This window comes from Trachypithecus francoisi, unplaced genomic scaffold (genome assembly GCF_009764315.1).
Source record: "Trachypithecus francoisi isolate TF-2019V2 unplaced genomic scaffold, Tfra_2.0 Lachesis_group9, whole genome shotgun sequence".
NCBI classification, from domain to species: domain Eukaryota; kingdom Metazoa; phylum Chordata; class Mammalia; order Primates; family Cercopithecidae; genus Trachypithecus; species Trachypithecus francoisi.
In genome coordinates this window covers 46,963,591-46,984,560 of record NW_022681474.1, presented here as the reverse complement: position 1 = coordinate 46,984,560, position 20,970 = coordinate 46,963,591, and the positions used below count along the sequence as shown (strand labels likewise).

General features: G+C 38.1%; 1 protein-coding gene across 1 annotated transcript in view; it reads right to left on the bottom strand.

Moving 5' to 3' along the window:
* Nucleotides 1-20,453, bottom strand: part of LOC117082149 (pro-neuregulin-3, membrane-bound isoform-like) — a 36,819-nt gene extending 16,366 nt beyond the window's left edge. The window contains exons 1-2 of the mRNA XM_033208728.1: nt 19,714-20,453; nt 12,192-12,318 (exon numbers count right to left, since the gene is read on the bottom strand). Coding sequence (XP_033064619.1) covers nt 12,192-12,318; nt 19,714-19,745 — 159 coding nt within the window. The 5' untranslated portion in view covers nt 19,746-20,453. The remainder of the gene's footprint in view (nt 1-12,191; nt 12,319-19,713) is intronic.
* Between the last annotated feature and the right edge of the window lie 517 nt (nt 20,454-20,970).

Sequence of the window (20,970 nt, the reverse complement as noted above, 5' to 3'; positions counted from 1 at the left end):
TTAAGTAACAAAAGTGATTATTAGTAAATCAAAATATAAGTAACATTAGAATATAAGAATATTCATAAGTTAAAGATGATTCTTAACATATAAAGACAGAAATCAACTGGAAAGAAATTAAAGGCAACAGATGAACAAGAATTTCACAGAAAAATGAACACAGGCAACATACATATGGCAAAGAGTGCAACTGCACTCAATACAAAGAGGTGGTAATCAGAATATAGAAAATTAAGTTAAGTGCAGTGGTGCACAGCTGTAGTCCCAGCTACTTGGGAAGTGGAGGTAGGAGGGTCATTTGAGCCCAGGAGTTAGAGACTGTAGTGTGCTATGTGATTAGCTATTGCACTCCAGGCTGGGCAACATAACAAGACTCTGCCTTTAAAATAAATAGAGAAATTTAAATTTCAAGAACATCTGATAAAGGAAAAGGCCCTGAAAAAGTAGCTGTGGTGCTAACTTGAAGAGCAAATTGACAATATGTTTCAAAATTTTAAATATACTTACTCCTTGATCCAAAATACTACTTTTAGAAATTCTATCATGCAAATTTCCACAATTGCAAAAGTTAAAAATAATAATTTCCAGGGTATATAAGCAGTACAATTTTCCATAACGAAACGGAAATAAACACAAAAGTAAAAAAAATTAAAAACAATAGAAATGTCCACAAATGAATATTACACAGCCATTGAAAAGAATAAAAGGAAGGTGCAAAAAAGTACGCATACAAATCCATTTGTGTAAATAAGGAAAATGCAATTAATAGATATAAATAGATTGCATATATATTTATGTTTATATATACAATCAGCCTGGTGTTTACATATATACATATACAGATTTTTTATGTACATATACATATATTTTTCTGCGTGCATTTGCACGTGTGTTTCTCATGCAACTACTTAGGAGGCAGATTTTTAAAATTAAAATAAATTATTAATTGTCTAATTAGGTGCTGTGCTTGGTAAAAAGTATATCCATGAGTATAAGCTATGGAGACTAGGGAGCATATCAAGGTTTTGCAGCTTTAAGTTCAAAAGCTCCAATTAAATGTTTTCTTTTCAACAACTTCCAAAATAAGCCACATAGTGGCAGTAATGACCATGTCTTGAACCAGAATCTGAATTTTTCACAGTGGACCTATAAAGCCCGGTCAGTCTTTTTTGCAAACTGGAGTGAAATGAAAGAGAACGAAGAGAAGATACAGAGATAATTTGGAAAAGGTGATTGTTTTCAACAACCTTAAATAACAAAGATCCAATGCACAATGGAAATATCTCTATTTGTGCTTCATTATTGATTAATTGTGTATTGCAAAGTATCCATGGAAAAAGTCAGATGAATAGACATGTTTACTAAAGTGCAATGATATCCTGAATATCTGTGTGACTTCTAAGTTCTACAAAAGACATATGAGGGTTTGTTATCCGTTTTTATCTAATTAATTGGTTTACAAGAAAAACTTGGGTGCCTAGAAGTCCCAGCTACAAAAACAAGTGAGATGCTCTGGGCAAATCCATGACAAACTGAAGAAAGTAAGTATGTTCAGCAACTGCAGAGAGCTGTGGTACAGTTTGGCTGTGTCCCCACCCAAATCACATCTTGAATTGTAGCTCCCATAACTCCCACCTGTTGTGGGAGGGACCTGGTGGGAGATAATTGAATCACAGGGGCAGCTTCCTCCATACTGTTCTCATGGTAGTGAATAAGTCTCATGAGATCTGATGGTTTTATAAGGGAAACCCGTTTCACTTGGTTCTCTCTTCTCTCTTGTCTGCTGCCATGTAAGAGGTGCCTTTTACCTTCCACCATGATTATGAGGCCTCCCCAGCCATATGAAACTGTGAGTCCTTTAAACTTCTTTTTCTTCATAAATCACGCAGTCTCGGTTATGTCTTTATCAGCAGTGTGAAAACAGACTAATACAGGCTGCCAGGGGACAATATCAGCCAACTATTTCTGGAGCATGCAGACCTTCTAGAGAAATTGCCAAATCCTTAAAAAATCAGTAATTCCCTCCGTCTCTCCCTCCCTCCCCCCCTTCTTCCCTTCCTCCCTTCCTTCCTTGTCAAAAAACCTAATTCATCTTTTGTGCCATTAGTTCATAGTCTCTGCTTGGGATCTGAGAGATAGAGGGCCTTGTCCAAAATTCTGGATAACACTCATAAATAGAATGAACCTCTTAACCTGTTCTGTTTATTGATAGTGTTCATGATAGATATTTCCTAAATCTGTTATTTCAAATGTTTGAATTATTGTGATATTAAACAGTTGTTTTTATTTGTATTGTTTTGGCCTATTAATATAAATGTTTCCAAAATTTGTTATTTTAGAACTTTTTTTTTTCTCTGACAGCATTTTGTTTTAGTGACTACATTGTACCTGAAATTCAAGTTTAAATTGCTGGTATTCCTATCCAGAGGTTGCTTGAAACTTATGGAAGCATGATAAAAAGTCTAATAATTTGACCAACTTCCAAATGATATTCCATACATTTTGGCTGAAAATGAATTCAGGTAGCTTCTGATTTCAGTTTTGACAAGCTAAGAGTTTGGAAGTCACTATTCCTATCCTAGCAATAGAAAAATAAATGAACAAACTGAAAATCTCTTCTTGCATTCATTGGATAATTGAGGTTGCAGGGCACACTACCACCTTAAATCTGGAGAAACAGATGAATACAGAGAATAATGGCTAAGACCAGCTTTTCTGCAACTGAGTCTGCTGGAACCATAAATTGTTAGGAAGGTTTAAGAAGTAATTTGGACAGGTGGCTGGAATCTGTATGGGCACTAGAATGAGAGTTGGAGTCTGTAGTCTTAGGTAGAATGTCCATATTTCCATGAGTTTGGCCTCCAGGAACTACACCAGGTTCTCACAGCAAAGAACCTCAACAGCAACAAAAATCATCTACTGTCTCTGCCAGTGGAAGGGGAAAAGTAACCATTTTGAAATGCACACAGAGCATTCTCAATAACAACTGCCTACTCTTGTAGTAAAAAGATTTTACCAGAGTCTTATCTCACTAGAAAGAAGGGCATTTCCCCAATTCCAGCTCTCTGTAGCCTTTCCGTCTCACATAAAAGAGGAAAAAAAGTGAAGAAACACTTGTGAAGGTCACAAGTGTTTAGCAGACAAAGGCAAAAGTACTGCCCAAATGCACCGCCTAGCCGTTAAAGTTGAACAGTGCAAAGGTATGATGTAACCATTGTGAGAATGCTGTATGTGTATTCTGTAAGTGAAAAAAGAAGTAAATGAATAATGGACAGTGGGAAGGAGACTTTTCGCTGTTGGAGTGGAAATTTATAAATAAGCAAGGGGAGAAGCGTAGAATTATTGATGTAGTTATGGATTAGACTTGGGGGTAGACATCAATGTAGACACATGTTCAGCAGAATATATGTTCAGCAGAATATAGACACAGATACTTACACAGAAAAATTTACAGATATATGTTAGTCTATATACAGCCTTTAATATATAAATATATGTTTATATATAAGATATAGAAATATATATTTTAGGCCGGGCGCGGTGGCTCAAGCCTGTAATCCCAGCACTTTGGGAGGCCGAGACGGGTGGATCACGAGGTCAGGAGATCGAGACCATCCTGGCTAACACCGTGAAACCCCGTCTCTACTAAAAAATACAAAAAACTAGCCGGGCGAGGTGGCGGGCACCTGTAGTCCCAGCTACTCGGGAGGCTGAGGCAGGAGAATGGTGTAAACCCAGGAGGCGGAGCTTGCAGTGAGCTGAGATCCGGCCACTGCACTCCAGCCTGGGCGGCAGAGCGAGACTCCGTCTCAAAAAAAAAAAAAAAAAAAACAAAAACAAAAAAGAATATATATTTTAATATATTTTTATATTAAATAATATATAATGTTAAATTATATTATTTAAATAAATCTTAAGTAGACATATTTAATATTTATTTAATATATTAAATATATATTATATAATATATATTTAACATATATTAAATATATATTATATAATATATATTTAACATATATTAAATAATATATTAATATATATTATTTATATTATATAATATATTATATAATAATATAATAATAATATATAAATAAATATATAATAAGATTATATATTTATATATAAAATCTTTGATCTGTCTGTTGAGAAGGCCAAGCAAAGACATCCCAGTAGCAACGGTAACATACACACCTAGCTTCCAAATCCTGGTCTCCAGCAACATTCTGCAAAGAAAGAAACTAGCTATTTCCATGGAGAAATGGCTGATTCTAGAACCCAGGCAGAAAATGTACAATATAAGGAAGGAGTGTCTTGTAGTGCTCAACAACAACAACAAAAAACCTGAAAACCTACAGTGAATTGATGGATAATGTCAAAATGACATGAGCCAGCTGAAAGACCTATCAATGGCCAAAGCCAGAAAAAAATTGATGACAATGTAACACAGTATTTAACTACTTGGATTATGAATCAAACTATAAAATAGTATCCATGAGTTTATTTATACTGATTTAAATATATGATGGAATAAATAAGTAAATGGGAGAGAATAGAAAAACCCTTTGTGATAGAATCCCAAATAACTTATGTAGATACTTGACCATGAGGAAAGAAGACCGTAACTCCCCACTCCTTAAGTGTGGGCTATGCATAGTCACTTCCTTCTAAAGGAAGGAGAGAGAAGAAAAGGGTAATCATATTCTATGCAAAAGGAGAGAGAAGAAAAGGGTAACCTTACAGTGGAGAAGCTTGGCAAATATTACCTCAGACAGCGGATAAGGTAAACATCAATAATAATACATCATATTGTAGTGTGTATCTTTGATATGACATAATAAAAATGGCACTTTTTAAATTTCTACAGAAAACCAGTAACCCCCAAATAATCATAAGAAAATAATCAAATTCCAATAGAGGGGCATCCTACAAAATTCTTTACCAGTACTAATCAAAACTGTCAAGGTCATCATAAAAAGAAAAAATCAACAAACTGTCACAGGTAAGGGGAACCTAAGGAGACATAGCCATTAGATGTAATGTGGGATTGGAACAGAGGCAGCAATCGGGTAAACACTCAAAAAATCAGAATAAACTAGAGAAATTGTGAGAATGTTAACATATGGGATGTTACGGATAATAATGCATTCTTATTAGTTTATTAATTTCAAAATTGTGCCCTACTAATGTACAAGGTTAATAATAGGGACAACTGAATACAGAGTATAGAGACTTGCTGTTGTATCCTCTAAACTTTCCTGTAAATTGAAAGCTTTCCTAAAATATCAGATCTACTTAAGAAAATAAAAAAAAGAAAATAAGATAAATGATTTAAAAAGTACACATCAAAATAAACAAAAAGAATTTAGAGACTAAAGGCAGAATTCAGTCTTCCTTTAATTGCCTGAGTAGCTCAGCTGTAGGCCCTCAAAGTGCATACTCCACTCAGCAAAACAGTTCACCTATACCAACCCTCCTGGAAAGTTAGCTTGACTGACTACAATCATAGCTTTTGGACATTTTATGCTCTGTGCTAATATATATACACACACACACTCACACACACACACACACACACACACACACACAATATATATATATATTATATATTATATATTTATATAATATACATTATATATTATATATTTTTTATGTTATATATAATGTATTATATGTAATATATATAATATGAACCTTATTGGTTCAACCCAAATGTATGCAGTTCTATCTCTGAGACAAGATAAGGTCTGGACAAATTTATACTCAAGATTGTATCTTCAGTGAAATTCAAGTGCTCGGGTTAGTTGCCTGTCTGGACCTCCCTATTAGCATCCTCTACAATGTTACAAAGCATAAACATGTGTGTGTATATATATGCATATATATGTATACATACATATATATGCATATATATGTGTGTGAGTATATATATATATGTATTTTGAGACAGAGTCTCACTGTGTTGTCCAGGCTGGAGTGCAATGTCTTGATCTCGGCTCACTGCAACCTCAGCCTCCTGGATTCAAGCAATTCTGGTGGCTCAGCCTCCTGAGTAGCTGGGATTACAGGCGCCCACAACCATGCCTGGCTAATTTTTGGATTTTTAGTAGAGTCAAGGTTTCACCATGTTAGGCAGGCTGGTCTCAAACTCTTGACCTCGAGTGATCCATCTGCCTTGGCCTTCCAAAGTGCTGGGATCATAGGTGTGAGCCACAGTGCCCAGCCCCAAAATATTTACTTTGGTTCCATCCAAATGTATGCAGTTCTATCTCTGAGACAAGCTGAGGTCTGGACAAATTTATTCTTAAGATTGTATCTTCAGTGAAATTTAAGTGCTCAGGTTAACTGCCTGTCTGGACCTCCCTGTTAGCATCCTCTACAATGTTACAAAGACTGGCAGTTGATTCTATGTTATTTCCTTGACACAGATCCTGACTTTATTGTGTGCACATGGTTAAGAGCTCATTTGGTGTAATATACAAAAGATCGTTTTAGCGGTGAATAAGGAGATGCCCCAGTTCATTCACTGGTGCTCTCAGCATGAGCCCAGGTGGTTTTTTTTTGTTTTTTAAAAAAAACAAACTCCTTTATAGGCCCTGGTTAATATTGTTATTTCCTGGGGAAACATTCGTTCAACTGGCTCCCCTGAAAGTGCTGGCTAGTGCAAATGCTCCCAGGTGCTGTAGGCATCTCCTCTTGCCTGCCCACCTGCTTTGCTCCTAGCACATTGTAGGGGGTGCACCAAAATCAATAGGCCGGTCAAATGAAGCAGGCGCATGTTGGCAGTAGAATAACAGCATTGTTTCCAGGTCTGCCACATGCACACAGCAGGAGTCAGAAGGTTAAATGAAAGTAGGGTCAGTTTTGGACAGCAATGTTGACAGAGCTGATAATCACTTGGTCTGGAATCCTAGGCAATAAAGGCAGGAGGAGGATATTTTTAGGCAGTTTTAAATGTCTTTCTCTCTGCATTGCTTGGCTCAAATATGTCTGTGACAAAATTTTCTTTAGTGCCACTCTGACTTATGAGCCGGAGTACAGGGAAATTGATAGTTACAATATGTTTTCGAGAGTGATTTCATTGAGATTTCTAATGCGGGTAATTAAAAACAACTTGACCGCTGTTGAGAATGTTTGCATGGACACTACAGCAGCAAGAACTTTAACAATCGCAATCTCCACACATTTCCTTTAAAGCAAAATAATATGACAAGAGACCCTCTCCAGACACTAGGCCCAGCACAATAGCCCTTCCCACCTCCTCCCCAGCAAGTTACCACTTCACCAGGGGGATTCTTCATGTGCTACTGCACCTTTTTAGAGAGCTCTGAGCTATTCTTGTTGATATTAATTCCCCAACCTGCCTACTAGAAGCTCTGATAGCACTGTTCTCTATTTCCTGTAGGCCTTGGCATAGATGAGAGTCCACATTTGTGAGATTATTTGATTTATATCGATCACTCGCAGTAATCAGTAAACTTCTGGAAAGAAGTGGCTTTCTCATGTTTGGTCCTCATCACACGCCTGTTCCTTAATAGGTATTGTCTGGTACTTAGTAGGCTATTTAGTCTACATTTAAATAGACAAATGAATGCATGAATCTATATTCAATCAATAAGTTATAGTTTGATATTTAAAACAAGAAATCAGAAGTAATTTTTAAAGTTATTTAAAATTAACTTTAATTAATGTTACAACAAAATTACCTCTTCTGACCTACTCCCTGCAAACAATTCCACGATTTTCAATTCACTCTCAAAACTCTTTAAGAAAAATAGCTCAGAGCAGTGTGAGCTATATGAGGTATGCAAAATTTATCAGGCCCAGAGAGACAGAGTGTGGGATTGTAGTCACTTACTCCCATCAAACCCAGGGGTGATTGTTTAAAGACATTTTGTTCCTAACTGCCTCATCACTTGTTTCCATGTTTTTGGAATTTGTGATGAAAAGAACCATGGATAGCCAATCAATAGCTTATGCTATTTTAATGCAAATTCTTGATAAACAATTTGGGAACTACCTCTTCATTTCCTATAAAAACCCACTTGTAACAGCTTCTGATGGGAGCATGTATTTAAGGTACCTTACGTCTATGCTCTCAGGTTGCAGCCCTCAAAACTGGCCAAAATAAATGCTCTACTTATATTAAGTTTGCCTCAGTTTTTGTTTTCTTTGTTTGTTTTCCTTTAGGCCAACAACTCAATTCACATGTGACCTCTTTTAGGTAGATTTGAGATTCCCCTAGTCGAATTCAGAAGCCGTTTTCCATTATCTGATGGTATTTTGATTTAATGTATCTATATAATAAAGATATTATATGCTTGCACATTTTTCTCTCCACTAACCTTTGAGCATCTTGAGGTGAGGAATCACTTCCGTTTGTATTCTAAGCTATCCCTGCAGTACCCAACACAGAGAAGTGTGGGCTTTACCAGAGTTCAATAACATTACTGGATAAATAAGGGCCTTTTACCAATTTTTAAGGCTCTGTTAGGCACTAAACTCTCTCTCTTTTTTTTTTTTTTTTTTTTTTAAGACTGTTAGGCACTAAACTCTTTTTTTTTTTTTTTTTCCCGGAGACTGAGTCTCACTCTGTTACCCAGGCTGGAGTGCAGTGGCATGGTCTCGGCTCACTGCAACCTCTGCCTCCTGGGTTCAAGCAATTCTCCCACCTCAACCTCCCGAGTAGCTGGAATTACAGGCACCCATCACCACGCCTGGCTAATTTCTGTATTTTTAGTAGAGATGGGGTTTCACCATGTTGGTCAGGGTGGTCTTGAACTCCCGACCTCAGGTGATCCACACGCTTTGGCCTCCCAAAGTACTGGGATTACAGTCGTGAGTCACTGCGCCTGGCCTAGGCATTAAATTCTTATTATTCCTCTTTAGCATGCAAGTATTATCTTCCAGTTCTTTCTCATTTAATGTTACCTCCCCCATAAACCTATCTTTCTTAAAATGGTTACTGATTAAAAAAAAAAAAAGGTGTGAAGGGTGTATAATTTTCTTCTTTCATTTTTCAATTGTGAATGTTTTCTCTTGATTTCAAGAGAGAAGAACGGATTTTCTCTTTTGATGACTTTATTTTCTGATTCCTAAACTAGGCTGAGAAGTTTCACTCCTTTGCCTTGAAGGTTCTAGAGGTTATAATTCTATCCTTAGCTGTTTCTTCCTTGAGACACAGCAAAGGAGGTGAGTTCATCTTTACTCACAGATGCTTTATTTGCTTTTTTAAAAAAATGGTAGGGACTAGATGCTTCTCAGGGAGGGTGATCTACTCCAGTTCTGCAGCGTCGGAGTCAAGTGTTTCCAGAGTATCCTGTTGCTTCACTTGACAAGGTGTTTTGCATCTTGTTAGATGATTATAAAGTGAAACCCATTTCCATGAATGTTTAATGAACTTAAGGGAATGCCAGAGCCAGACAATTCATTTGTTAAACACTGCAATTTGCAAAGAATTTCAAGTAGTTAATATGAGTTTCAAGATAAAACAAAGACAGACTTGTCCGATATGGTAAGCAAGTAGAAAATTTTCTCTTTCAAGAATGAAATAAATATGCCTGAGTAACCTGTCACCCTCTGTGTAGTGGAAATAAACGCCTGCAGCGGGAAGCTTGGTGATGGAACTTGGTGTTCAGAATTTCCCAATGGTCCCATTTGAAACTTGAGCACAGACTGTGAACTTCGTTACCACTTTTGACATTTTGGGAAGGATAATCTTCTGTTGAGGGAGGTTATTGTGCATTGAAGGATGTTCATTAGCGCCAATGACCACTACCCACTAGATGCCTGTAGCATTCTTCTCCCAGCGTGTAATACCAAAGTGTTTTCAGACTTTGCCAAATGTCAAGGGATGGTGGGCAAATTGCCTTCTGTTGAGAACCCCTGAGTTATAAGGATGTTGGTTTGTCTTTCAGCTACTTACTGTCTGACAGACATAACTTTCTCAAGCTCCAAACCCCATTTCCATTTTCTGCACATTTGTGGGTATAAATTAGTTGTTGTTAGGACTAAATGAGACAACGCATTTATATTAATTTGTTTCTTTAACAAAAACTGATAGGGATTTTTATGGGTGTTGTGTTGAATTTAAACCACATTGGGTTATATAATCATTTAACAATATTAATTTTTCCAATCCATCAATATGGGTTGTATCTTTATTTATATATGTTTTCAGTCATTTTGATCAAAGTTTGTAGATTTCAAGGTACAAACTTCTCACCTTTTTACGTTTATACCTAAGCATTTCTTACTTTAAGTATTCTAGCAAATGGAAGTATTTTCTTAATTTTCTTTTAAAATTGTTTATTGCTAATGTATGGAAATTCAACTAATTTTTGGTGCTGATATTGTATTCTGCAAGTCCACTGAATGTGTTTATTAATTCCAGCAGTATTTCGGATGACTCTTCGGATTTTCTACACAGAAGATCATGTCATCTACAAACAAATATAATTTCACTTCTTTATTTCTCAAAAACAAAAACAAAAATGGCCGGGCGCAGTGGCTCATGCCTGTAATCCCAGCACTTTGGGAGGCCGATGCGGGCGGATCACAAGGTCAGGAGATCGAGACCATCCTGGCTAACTCGGTGAAACCCCGTCTCTACTAAAAATACAAAAAAAATTAGCCGGGCGTGGTAGCGGGCACCTGTAGTCCTAGCTACTCGGGAGGCTGAGGCAGGAGAATGGCGCAAACCCGGGAGGCGGAGCTTGCAGTGAGCCGAGATCGCGCCACTGCACTCCAGCCTGGGCAACTGAGCGAGACTCCGTCTCAAAAAAGAAAAAAAAAAAAAATGCCCAGCCACTTCTGTACAAATTGAAGTTCAGTTCAACTATTCCACTATTCCACTAATATATTGCTGATTAGAATCTATCTTCATCACTTTAACTGGTGTCTGGCTTTGTTTATCTTCGACATAACCAGTTGCTAAGGAATGAAACCCTCCATCACTGTGGTTGTTTTACAGTGGTGGGATTATACCCATTAGAAATCAAGAACGAAAGCATTCGCTGTGTTTCTGAAATGAACAATTCCTGCACATTGCCATGAATAAAAGTTTAACAAAACTTGGCTGGGAAGAGATTCTGATTTATGAATTCCGCGTTAAACCATTTGAGTACATCTGTTATGGACATCATAATAATGACTTTTTGGGTAATGATTTCTTAGAATCACCAGTGATGTATAAATTTTCAGTGATTTAAGCATTTGGAGGGGTGTGAATGTGTCCTGGATGATTGCCTATTATACTCAAATGCTAGGTTTATGCAATGGCCTTTGTTCTTTTGTTTTATGCCTCAGATTCTGAAAGTGCGATGCTGTGTGGAGTCAAAGAATTGCTACCCTAAGAATAATATATCTCTATGTATTACACAGTATTCTCTTATCTTTAATTTAGTGTTTCACAATATAGCTCAGTAATGATTAAAACTACCTTACAAAAAGTGTAAGAGGCAAATAGTTTGCATTTAACTTCAAGTTCTGATATCTCTGTAAGGCCTGGAATTAGAAGGATTGATTCTGAAACTCTACTTCTCATCTTTGATTCTTCTCACACCCTTAACTCAGAGTTTTCTAAACATAACATGCATTTTGGGGATTCCATGGCTTTATTCTTCCTGTATGTTCTGGTGTCTAGCTCTTAGCCCTTTGACTCTCTATAGAACTTTTCATGTCCTTCCAAACCGAGTCCGAGCCTGACTCTGTTGTGAGTCAGACCCTGAGTCTACCCAGTGCACCTCCCACTGGCTTCTGCTTGTCCAACCTCTGCTGCAACAACAACTATCTCAGAACTCACTTCTGCTGATTCTGGGGTTTTTTGTGTTTCTTCCTACACAGAACTTCCCTTATGGCAAGGGACATTGTATCCTTGGTGTCACATACAACTTCTGGCACAAACTAAGGATTCCACAAGTGTTCACGGAACAAACAACTGAAGCTCTTATTTTTACCAGAGATTAGTTTATATTACAGATTGTCATCAAGAGCTGAAATTTAACCTGTCTTTTATCTGATGCATACATACACGCATGTGTGCATACCTCCCAGCCCAGAATTGTAAGACGATTTAAGCAAAACCCTATAAAGCTCTGAAAAATATATACAAATCTGATCCCAAGCTCCCAGCACCTCTGGACTGGAAGCACTGAGGTAGGCTGCAGGAGGAGGTGTGTAGACATGTCACTTACATTTTGCAGCTGGACATGGCTCTTCACCAAGTTCTCTGACTTTGCCATTGTGCTGGATGCTTTGAGACTGTAGCTTTTACCATTCTGTGGCACTTTCAGCTGCTCTTGGATTTGTTTAGCTTGTTTCCTGCAGGCATAAATAAACATATGTACAAATATTTGCATGAATTTATTCAACTCCTACTTTCAGGGCTTCATTCACTCCCAATGTCTATATTTGTTATTTGCTAAAGTTAAATAAACTCAGCTCACAAAGGGAACCCTTCTCTCATTTCCAACCCCACCAAGAAATGCTTCCAGTTTAGCGATAGCCTGATATCATCCATATTCTCTAGGAATTCACATTCAATGGCACCCCAAAAGCAGACAAACATTTAGTGCATTGCCCTGGCCCCCATAGATGCAGGGAGTCTCTAACCCTGAGTTTTAGCTGCAAAGAACTGGAAATACTATGAGAAAGTGACTAGAGGAAAACAATTAAGACTTGGGCTTAGCAGGTACATATGACATATTTGTAGAGTTACATTTATATTTGCACAATTCAAATATGTTTGGCTTAATTGCACGACTTGACTATATACTATAATGTGTATATTTTCTTTCTTTTACAATTTAGAAATAGCTCATTTATTATTACCAAGAGCCCAAATATTAAAAATAGTTAATTCTTAAAGAGCTAGTAGTGATATAATAATGTGTCACACATGGTTTTAAGTGCTTTACATGTATCATTTCACATATTTTTCATGATAATTCTATGTGATGAGGCCATAATGCTATACCCATTCAGTAGATGAGAACTGAAGCACAGAGAAGTTAAAGCCATTTGTTTGAAGTCACATAGTCAGTGAGTGGCAGAGATTGGATCTCAGTCCAGCCAACCTGCCTCCATAGTTTACACTCTTCAACAACCACTCAGAACTGCCAAGCCATGTGTTCATGGTCCCACTGTTTCTGAGTGAAATGGCTGAAACTGCTCTAGGGTTCTCGACTTCAAGTAAAGTGCTCCTGTGGGCACATGCGGAATGCCTGTTGTCTGGGTCACTCAGTGCCTATACCAGAAGGATGGGACAAACCACTGCCTTAGCAGCAGCTCTGTCCCAGAAGCCTCACAGAAATCATCTATCAGCATAGACTTGGTACCCATTAAACACACCACACACACACACATACACACATGTGTACCTCTTTGCAGTGTTGACCTAAATAACAAACATGGAGACTCTGTAAAAGAAAACATTTATGTGGAAATAAGTGTTGCAATGGGAATACACACAATATAGGAAACTAGCTTTTATTACTAGGAAGACAGGAAACATGAGGTACACAAGTGATTTGAGATAATTATCTCTGGCTACAAGGATCAATAGAAAGGATGGTGCCAGTCCAAGGGTGGACAGGCAGTTGCTGGGCAAATGTCCTTGCAGAGGTATTTTCATGTGTGTCTAAGGCTGCAATTGTCTTCATGCAAAGCTGTGGTTTTTGCAGTCTTTTGTGATAATTCTTGTAATCAGGCATTTGCCCATTGGACCGCTCCCTTCATGGCCTTCTCTGGCTCTATTTTTTCAGGGTTATTAACACAAATGACTCCATTTTGATTCTGACAACTTTCCCAATAGAATCATGCCCTTGAATTTTGCCTGTCCTCCAAGGTCTCTGACAAATATACAGCCATCAGTGGAGTATATGGCCAGTCTTGGCAATGAACTTCTCCAGTCAGGTAGCACCCTATACAGCATAGTTTCTTGTATCATAGGGACTGGGATTTGAATCCCACTCTGCCACCCACTAGTTTTGCTACCCTAATAATTTTCTAAACTTGTTGAGCCTCCGTTTTGTCCTCTTTAAATTAAGCTCATAAAAGCTATCTTCCACGGACACTGTGGTGGCTACATGTGGAGGCACAAGCAAAGTGTTCATCTCTTTCCTGATATCATCAAGCAAGCTTAGTCTTGTGGACAGAAGCTGCAGAAGAATTAGAACACTGACCCAAAGATAAAAGATTACACTAGTTGTGTCTTCCCAAGCAATTCACCAGCACTTGCTGCAAGCTTTGAAGGCTTTGAGCTTCATTATCCATTTTGAATTTACAATATCAATGTGATGCAGCTCTGTTTTTTAAGATATTTCTTTTTATCTTTCCAATTATTTGGGATACTTTTATCTCTAGCACTCTTAGTTGCTTTAATCCTGTTGTAATAATCTATTTGCTTCCTAACAGCTAATCTATGGCTTATTGTTAAAAATAAATCTATCATATCAGCATTTTAAGGAGCATGTTACAGCCACAAGATTTTATCAGGGATTCATTCACACACAAAAAAAGGGGAAATCAGGAGGTTCTAGTCGGGTAAATCATCCTGAAAAAGTAAGAGTGCACGTCGCAGATCAAGGATTCCATTACTCTCATGGGATTAAATCAGAAACACTTAATGACTTTTTCAATAATCTAATTCAGAGCCCTGGAAGTATAAACTTGTCAAGGAATTTTCTTTATACAATATCCAACATCAGACTGTGTTTCCTAAATCCTTTTATAATTTGCCTACCTTTAGTCTTTTTTCACTCAAGTCCTGACTCAGTAATATTCCAAGATAAGTGGTCCTTCCATTCTGTGCCTGCCTCTGCCTAGCTACCATCCCTCCTGTCTCACAAGCACACACTTTTTTGCTCTTTCCTCCTTCCCCCAGCAAATGGGAACAGAGTAAACAATCAGCAGCTGATTGCAATACCATTAGCTCTCTCATGAGAGGCATTGCTCTGGGGAAGACAAGATGCATGCATTGTACACGGGAACACTACCAGCCCAAGAGTGTCAGTGTGGAAACTTTACAGTCCATTGAGTTTCAAGTTTCTTTGGTGCAATGCATTAGAAAGAAATAAGATGTAAGTTGCAGAATAGTAGACACCATGAATCCATTGTTAGGCATTATTTGTCTTGTTGCAGATTGGGCTCCTGGGAAGGCAGACCCTGGGATAAAGACAGCATAGAGGACTTTTTTTAGGGAGAGCTCTGGCTATCAACACCTGTGGAAGCAAAGGGAAGAAATGGAAGCAGAATTGGTCTGGGGAGAAGTTGGAATGTGATGCAGTCTCAGAGAAAACCTCAGCAAACCCTACAGGGAGCTCTGAAGCTGGCATGGTCTTGCCCCTGAAACTGGGGAAAAGGTCTAGGTCTTCAGAGCCTCATATTGATGCATCATTGGAGATAAACAATCCCAGAATGGAACATGAGATTGAAAAAGGTGACTCTTCATGGGTGTTTGCTGGCAAACCTGGGGACTAAATCCTCCATATCTGAAGAAGATCGTAGCACTGCATTAGAGTGTCTGCTGTTAAGAGGCTTTTCTCGGGATCTAAAATCTCTTATTTCAGGGGGTTGATGACCTATAGGCAGGGGCAGGTTGTAACCATGTCTACATTTTACTGATAACACCAGTTTCTTCTTCATTCCTCCTCTTTTTTCCCATTTGTGATATTACCTCTCTCAGATTCTGCCTCCTGAAACATCTCCACTCCTATTTCATTGTAGTTTTAGAGTTGAATCATGTTTTGTATTTCCAAGCTCTACTAAGAACTCTAATACTCATCCCCATCATTCTTAACTATGTAAGTTGAAAGTAAAGAGAAAACCTTGAATAATTTATAGTCGTTGAGTGAGCCACATTGGCCAGACCTGAAAGGCTCAATTAATAGTTCCATTAACTATGTATAGGAATATATAAGCTTATTGGGAGTGAAGAGAATTTCTTTCACTGTTTTTTAGAGTTACTAGGGGTTCAGTTAACTCCGTCAAAAAATCCTCTAAATTCAAGATGTTTCTTACTTATTCCTCATCATGGCACCTACCTTCCATCTTTCCTCAGATATACAATTTGCTGCAATATTCCTTCTGATGAAGTCATGCCATGCCAAAGGTGACAAGGGAATGGAAAAAGAATAATAAATGAAAGATCTAAGTGATTACCCGAAGTAGAAGATAAATGATCAAGAGAGCTTTGGGGTAAGTCTCAACTCCCTCTAGGCAGAAACTGTACAACCCAGTATATCAAATGGAGGTTCAGGTGAATTTATTTGAATATCAATGATAGAGAGGCCTTAGAATCCTGGAAGACTTGGGGCTTCTAAGCTAACGTAAAAAAAGTATATACATATAAACTACTTTCCTTTATGAGTGAAAGTAAGGGAAGGTCAAGGTAGAGTCTGGATATTCTGTTCTCCCCAAGGTTTTGGGAAAGGAATTAGAAATCCACGAATTCACACACATGCACACATACACATACACACACACATACACACACACACAACTTGTGCCAGGGTTTTATGAAAATTGATATTGCTTTTAGCAATATAAATGAGGTGCTTGGTAATGAGGTGGCATTTCTCTCAAGCAAAGAAAATTAAAGGGAGACCAAGCCTGAAAATGGTACTAGAAGAAGAAATGCACCCTAGGTCTCTAATGAGGAACATATAGCTCATCCAATTCCAGCTGGAAAATACTTCCATTTATATCACTTTATTATTTTTACATTTAATTATTAATTGATTCATTTTTTAAATAAAACTGTGTCCCAGGCTGGTAGACAGAAAGACAACAACGCCCCGCTTGGTTCTCCAGCTTCGGTGCAGTCCTCTGAGCCTACCCTAATGAATCTGATGTTGAACACTGTTTTCATTAAACACTTTGACCTCTCACTGAGCCCCAGGAGGAGATGCTGATCTCCAAGCCCACTTGCAGCCCAGAGTGAGACACTGATAGCCCCAAAGATGGAAGTCCCCTCGCAATCCAGCTGTTTGCTCTCATAATTACCATGACCTGTCTTTCATTTAAATGTGGTACAACTACACATTATACTGTAAAAATAAGTGATTAACTGATTCTTCATTGGAATTTGGTTATTGTTAAGTACGGAATTTCTCTTTTGTACAAAGTTCTAGCAGGGAGACCCTTCTAATTACTGCCCTGCTGAGTGTGATTACCACTCTCGTGCTCTAGGGGAGGCTGCTAACTTTATAGCTACCCAGCCTCCAAGTCCTGGTGTGGAAACCATGGGTGTTAACAACAGCAAGGTTCCATTGGGTAGTTACTTTTAGATACTTGGTTATGCGCTTTACATTGTGATTGCGTTTTTTTTTTTTTTGGATACCGAATCTTACTCTGTTGCCCAGGTTGGAGTGCAGTGGTGCAACTGTGGCTCACTGAAACCTTCACCTCCCAGGTTCAAGTCATTCTCGTGCCTCAGTCTCCTGAGTAGCTGGGATTACAGGTGCCCGCCACCATGCCTGGCTAATTTTTGTATTTTAGCAGACATGGAATGTCATCATGTTGGCCAGGCTGGTCTCAAACTCCTGACCTCAAGTGATCCTCCCACCTCATCCTCCCAAAGTGCTGGGATTACAGGCATGAGCCATTGCACCCAACCATGGTTGCATTTAATCCTTAACAAAATTCTAAAAAAGTAGATATTATATTTGTTCATATTTTAGCACAAAGGGAACCAACGCTAAGAGACACAATATAATTTGCCTAATCAAGTATAACAGTGACAGCTTGAAGATTTGAATCCAAGTATGGCTCACTAGTATACAACCCTGACTGTTATGCCAGATGGCAACCTTACAGAACATAAAGTGCTATGGGCTGTACAAAAGAGGGTAACTCCTAACCCACTCTGTGCAGCTCCACCATCTAGCAAAAGGACTATGTGAAACAATATGGTATAGAGGTTTAGAGCATGTGATTTAACCTAGAACTGCTAAGATTAAAGAACCTATCTGTAATTTTCTTCTTTATGACTTTGAAAAATAAATATTTTAAAATAGATTCTGGCATTATTTGAAAAATGCAGTAATAATGCACAACTCTGATTGCTGTGGTGTTTGGAAGCTAATACATAAAAAGCCCAGTGTGCCTGGAAAGAGTACATGCTCAGAAATTGATAGTTACAACTGTCACAGCCAAGAGTTCCCTAGGAGAATTAACAGCTAATATCATATGCTAAGGATGGGGCCCTGGCATTAACAAAAGGACCTTAGGTAAAATACTAAGGAAATCTGAAAATACAGACTTTAGTTAGCAATACAATATCAATACTGTTGCATTAATTCTGACAAACGTACCATGCAAATGTAAGGCATTAATAATAGAGGAACTTTGGTTTAAGTATATGGAAATTCTCTGTACTCTTTTGGCAACAGTTCTAAATATCTAAAAACATTCTGAAATAGTTTATGAGAAAAGTAATGGTTACTAATTCTGAATTGATGCTTGAGTTTATGTTATTTTAAAAAATCATAATCGGTTGTCTTTGAGAATCAATACAGAAAACATGCAGACAGGTATCACAAACTATACCTGGAAATTAATCCCATATTAGAAGAGCAAATGGGTAAAAACTTATAGGTCTACTCAGAAAAACAATTACACATTGGCTTGAATTTCAGACAAGCGGTAGGAATAAAATCTGCCAAATTCTTAAGGCTCAAGAAACCATGGGGCTAATGTTTTTATCTGCATTTCTTAAGTGCAGATTATATAATTTTAATAAATAAACTACCTCTACCAGAGTTTGTTTGTAAATACACACACACACACACACACACACACACACACATGCACACAGAGATATGTTTATATCTACTTTCTTTTTTTTTTTCTTTTGAGATGGAGTCTCCCTCTGTCCCCTAGGCTGGAGTGCAGTGGCGTGATCTGGGCTCACTGCAAATTCCGCCTCCTAGGTTCAGGCAATTTTCCCGTCTCAGCCTCCCGAGAAGCTAGGAGTACAGTCGCACGCCACCATGGCCGACTAATTTTTGCATTTTTCATAGAGATGCGGTTTCACCATATTGGTCAGGCTGGTCTCGAACTCCTGACCTCAGGTGATGCACCTGCCTCGGTCTCTCAATGTGCTGGGATTACAGGCTGAGCCACCACACCTGGCCTATATCTATTTCTAGTCAAACATAAACACCTTCATCTGAAGAAGGTCTAGTTTCTCAGCAACGTAACTTTAGGGCATATTCAACATACACATACCAATTGGCAAACTGAAGTATATTTTTTAGTATTTATGTTCCATATTTGCCTAAAATCTGTATGAAAAATTGAATTGTTTTTTCATAAATAGATAGATAATGGTGGATAATGTGTAGGTTCATAGCAGTGGCCTCTCTCTTCAGAAGAGTTAGCCCTTAGTGACAGGCAGACACTAAGCCTTTAATACTGGCAAGTGGTTAATCAGTGCAAAGAACATAGAATGTTCGTGATCACTGAGAGGAATGATCATTATGTGCATCAAAGATAAACTGCGCACACATGTGTGCACACACACATCACATACGCGCATGCACATGCCTGTACACACTCACCACAATTTACAAAAAGGTCTTAAGTCACTTGCAGATTGTTGCTAGGCCCATTTCCACAGGTTCCCTCTGTGTGGCGCACAGACCGAGAGCTTAAAGTAACAGAAAGTGCTTTCTCGAAAAGTAAACTTTAAATACTTGAGAGAAATGGTCTTACTTGCTTTTGAAGTAGAATGCTGCACAGAACATGCCCACGATGACAATTCCAAAGATGATACATGAAATTGACAGCACCTGCCTTTGATAAACTTCTTCACTCTCTGTGAATTTGAAAAACAAAATTAGAATGGATGCTAGCAGGGTACATCAGCAACAATCTTCATCCATGTACTTCTGAGCTGGTAGGAATCTGTCAAAGCGAACTTTTTTGTTTCTGTCATAAACAGGGGATAAAACGAGGAAATTATTATGATTCAATTTATTTGCAAAGTTCTATAGGATAACTGGGTGCTATTTTTTTTTACCTGCATGGCTACATCAGAACTCATACTCACATACTACGATTACAAATTTATTATCCACAGACATTCTATGACTTTAGGATTTACTGGGGACATAAGTTTGTGAAATGGTGGTAGGGCTCAAATTAATCAGCTAGAGAAACAAACTCAGGTGCCTCTGAGCTTTCCTGTGCCACTGATGCCTTCCAATTTACCTTCCGTGGTGCAGATGCCCCTGTGTTTTCTGATTCTGATTTAGTCCTTGACTGTCAGCCTCCCATTCATCCTACTATCACTGATTGACATCACTCATGAAGAAAAAATAATAGGCATGTAAGTATTTTATTCACCCAGTCTCTGTCCTTCTCAATACCATGATTTGGCACAGAACTCAGTCTCTATTACCAAGGTCATACCTTGTAGCTTATCACAAAAAAAGACAATAATTCAAAAACAAACATTTCACTCTGTAGCCACTACCATTTATACGCCTAGGTCCTTTCCTAACGTATATCTACCTAAACAATTCTTCCATCTCATCAAGACTTTGTATCCATAGAACCCAGTAGGTTCTCTGTTAATTATCCTCCTCTTGTCTTCCTCTTTCTGTTGATACAGGACAGTGACCATGGTCCATGATTACAGTCATTTACTCTCTTGCAAATGCTCTTATTTACTTTATCCCTTTCATCTTCCCTTCTACCTATTTGGCAAAATAAATATAGACAAATCCAAGAAACTGCCTTCTCCATACTTCTACTATGGGCAGCTCAGAATTGGGGAAGAAAACTGTACCACTGGGCAAATGGACACCAATAAAGAACAGCATCACAGAGCTTAAGTAGTCATCTAATGGTCACTAACAATCTCATCAGTCTGCCTTCCTGTTTTCCTAATTATCATCCATATCATCTCCACACTCTTCACACACCTGGCACACCTTCCTTCTCTCACTCTCAGACCTTCTATACAGG